Here is a 2,741-nt window from a genome sequence, read left to right as displayed (position 1 = left end):
ATTTGTCTGTCTGATTTTCATTTATTATTAGTTATATGTCAATATATTATTATTTACTATTTACCTGTTTGTTTATTATTTTAACTATACCTATGCATTTATTTATGTATTTTATTTGTTATTTACAATATTATATTTTTTATTTATCATTTTATTATTAATATGATTTTTTTTTTTTGCATCCGACCTAGATATGGATCAAAAGGTCTCCTGTCGGCATGCTCCGCCTTTGTAATCCTTTGTAACGAAGAAGTGTTCTGGTGGCATAATCGGAAGCATGCTGGTCTCGCATTTGCTTAGTTGTGGGTTCGAAACCCGCATTCCTCTCCAATTCCCAGCAGTGACTTTTACCTGCCCCAACAGTCCAAACACATGGGGCAAAGACGGCGGATTCGCCTGCAGCTACTCAGCGCCTCCTGGTGTAGGCTCCTCATCTTCTCCTGTAAAGTAGAATTACTAAAGCTTTGCACCACGATTAAGGAACGCTTGCCTTATACACGGGCTCTGTAGCTGATCTTCTCTACAATGAACTTCTTTCCTTGCCTCTACAGGAAGATCTATCGATATGCAAGCGTTCTTAAGTGCTTGTTCTCGTTGCATACTTTTTAGAGTGAACGTTGCTTCTCCATCTGCAACTCCTCTTAAACTACTAACGTCTACATATGAGCAAATCTTTTGAATATTTTCTTTTCTTTTACTATTCGGCCTCCGTATTTAATAACATTTCAATTTCTGTCAAAGAAATCATCTCATGAGTCCCTAGAGCTAGTTTGTGCTCGGCGTGTTTAGTACTTTTACCTTTCCGAATAGTTTCTTCTATATGATCCACATTTATCTTCGTTTTCTCTAATCTCTACTATTCAATCTGTCTCAGCATGTCTGTGTACATACATCTACATACTTTACATATCTATTCTTTCGGCAACGTTTTCTTTCCTATTGTGTGTCCAGTCTCCTCCATGTGACAACGCCAGGTTCTGTGGACATGGGAAGGTGAAGCCTAGGTACTTGCCACGTGGATAGTCTCCCTTCACAGTCAGGCCTCGGAGCCGTCCAAGAGCAGGAGTATAGCCCCCCCTCACTATTCCTCGTTACCTCAATTCCTACTCTCTCTCATGTCCTTACTCTCTTATTGCTCTTAATTTCGCTCCTTGTTCTCATCGTACGCTCAGTAACTTTTAAAAGTATTGCATCCTTGTTCTTCTTTCTCATTAAATCTTTTACAAGAACTTCTTTCTCCTTACATACTTGGGGAAGCTTCGCTCCCAGACTCTTATCTTTTTCCTTTTTCTTTGTATTTTCTTTTAACTTTTGACTCTGCAACATTGGAGTCCTTTGTTGAGTTTAGATGTCGTCTATACTTTTCGTTTTTTTTTTCATTTTTGTATACGTGTATCCTTTTACACCTGAAGTCCACACCTGTTGAAATGGAGCGAACTGAGCTGCTGCCTGGTGACTCAGTCATTTTCACTTGTATAAAAGCTGCCGCAGCTGCAGGACTGTCATAACGGCGAGGAGCAGCTTCAAAGGAGGATCATTCACCAGATCTTTCTCTCGAGCTCGGCCCTCTCTTGTCATCAGAACCGGCGGTGATCGACGCAGTCGAAGTCATGAAGATCGCTGTGGTCTTCCTTTGCCTCTTCGTTGTGATAGCAACTGTAAGTCATGCGCCGCAACGACCGCCTTCTTCCTTTTTCACTCCTCCACTTCGGACACTGTTAACATGATCTATCACCATGCTCACCCAGGCCAACAATACCTTTTTTCTTTACTGCATCGTCAACCTAGTGCTTGTCCAGCTCGTCATCAGGGTGTCAAACGGAAACTGTTTTTTCAGGGATTCATTCCCCTTGACTATCTTCAGCTCTGCTTCCTCGAGTTTGATTCCTCTTCTCGCCAAGTCCTGGTAACAGCCACGACACACGACACATCTGACTCAGGCTTTTCTCGCGATTAACCTGTTCGAACACGTATTGGTCAAATCTGTCATTTAGGTCAACTCACCTGCCACAGTGCCTCATAAACACACAGGTTCTGGTAACGTCGATGCTCTTTCCAGCGATTTCACCCTCCTCCATTCGGCCTTGCTTACGCTACGGTCCTCCTTCCAAATCCATACGAAATTGCCGCTGGCTCAACAACACCTTGAAGCACTCTCAACTTTGGCTTACGTGCCCATGCAAAGTTTCACGAGGATATTTGCTTTCCCAGCAAACGTCTACCCACTCTGAATCTTCACTTTCTACTTCTCTGGTCCACTGACTTGTACAGAGTATTGAACGTTCACTCTCATTTCTGAAACCTGACTGTTTCACGAGGATATTTGCTTTCCCAGCAAACATCTACCCACTCTGAATCCTCCCTTTGTACTTCTCTGGTCCTCTGACTTGTACAGAGCTTTGAACGTTCACTCTCATTTCTGAAACCTGACTGATTCATATACTGCAAACATAAAAAAGACACAGAGTAACAAATGCATACATCGTCCACAGACACACATGCATCATGTGCGCCTTTGTAGAATAATGAATATGTATAAATCAACCTGATCTAATGCTGGATTGTGAATACCTTACAAGACACCAAAACACAACGAAGGTTGAATCTAATTTTGATTTTTTTTTCTTTTCAGCAGGCGGAGAGCAGCTATGGGGACAGTGACAGCTCACTAGGTAAGTAGCAGAGAGTCACAATTGTAACGATCACCCTAGATAATAAGGAAAAAAAAAATTGAAACGCTC

The 2,741-nt window shown here is 41.9% G+C and overlaps 1 protein-coding gene across 1 annotated transcript in view; it reads left to right on the top strand.

Annotated features, from left to right (window-relative positions):
• Positions 1 to 1,524: 1,524 nt before the first annotated feature.
• Positions 1,525 to 2,741, top strand: part of LOC143040041 (uncharacterized) — a 19,472-nt gene continuing 18,255 nt past the window's right edge. The window contains exons 1-2 of the mRNA XM_076210624.1: positions 1,525 to 1,658; positions 2,633 to 2,672. Coding sequence (XP_076066739.1) covers positions 1,611 to 1,658; positions 2,633 to 2,672 — 88 coding nt within the window. The 5' untranslated portion in view covers positions 1,525 to 1,610. The remainder of the gene's footprint in view (positions 1,659 to 2,632; positions 2,673 to 2,741) is intronic.

Source organism: Oratosquilla oratoria, chromosome 27, assembly GCF_046742065.1.
Source record: "Oratosquilla oratoria isolate Oo_2021 chromosome 27, ASM4674206v1, whole genome shotgun sequence".
In the NCBI taxonomy this organism is placed as follows: Eukaryota; Metazoa; Arthropoda; class Malacostraca; order Stomatopoda; family Squillidae; genus Oratosquilla; species Oratosquilla oratoria.
This window is presented reverse-complemented; position numbering and strand designations above follow the sequence as displayed.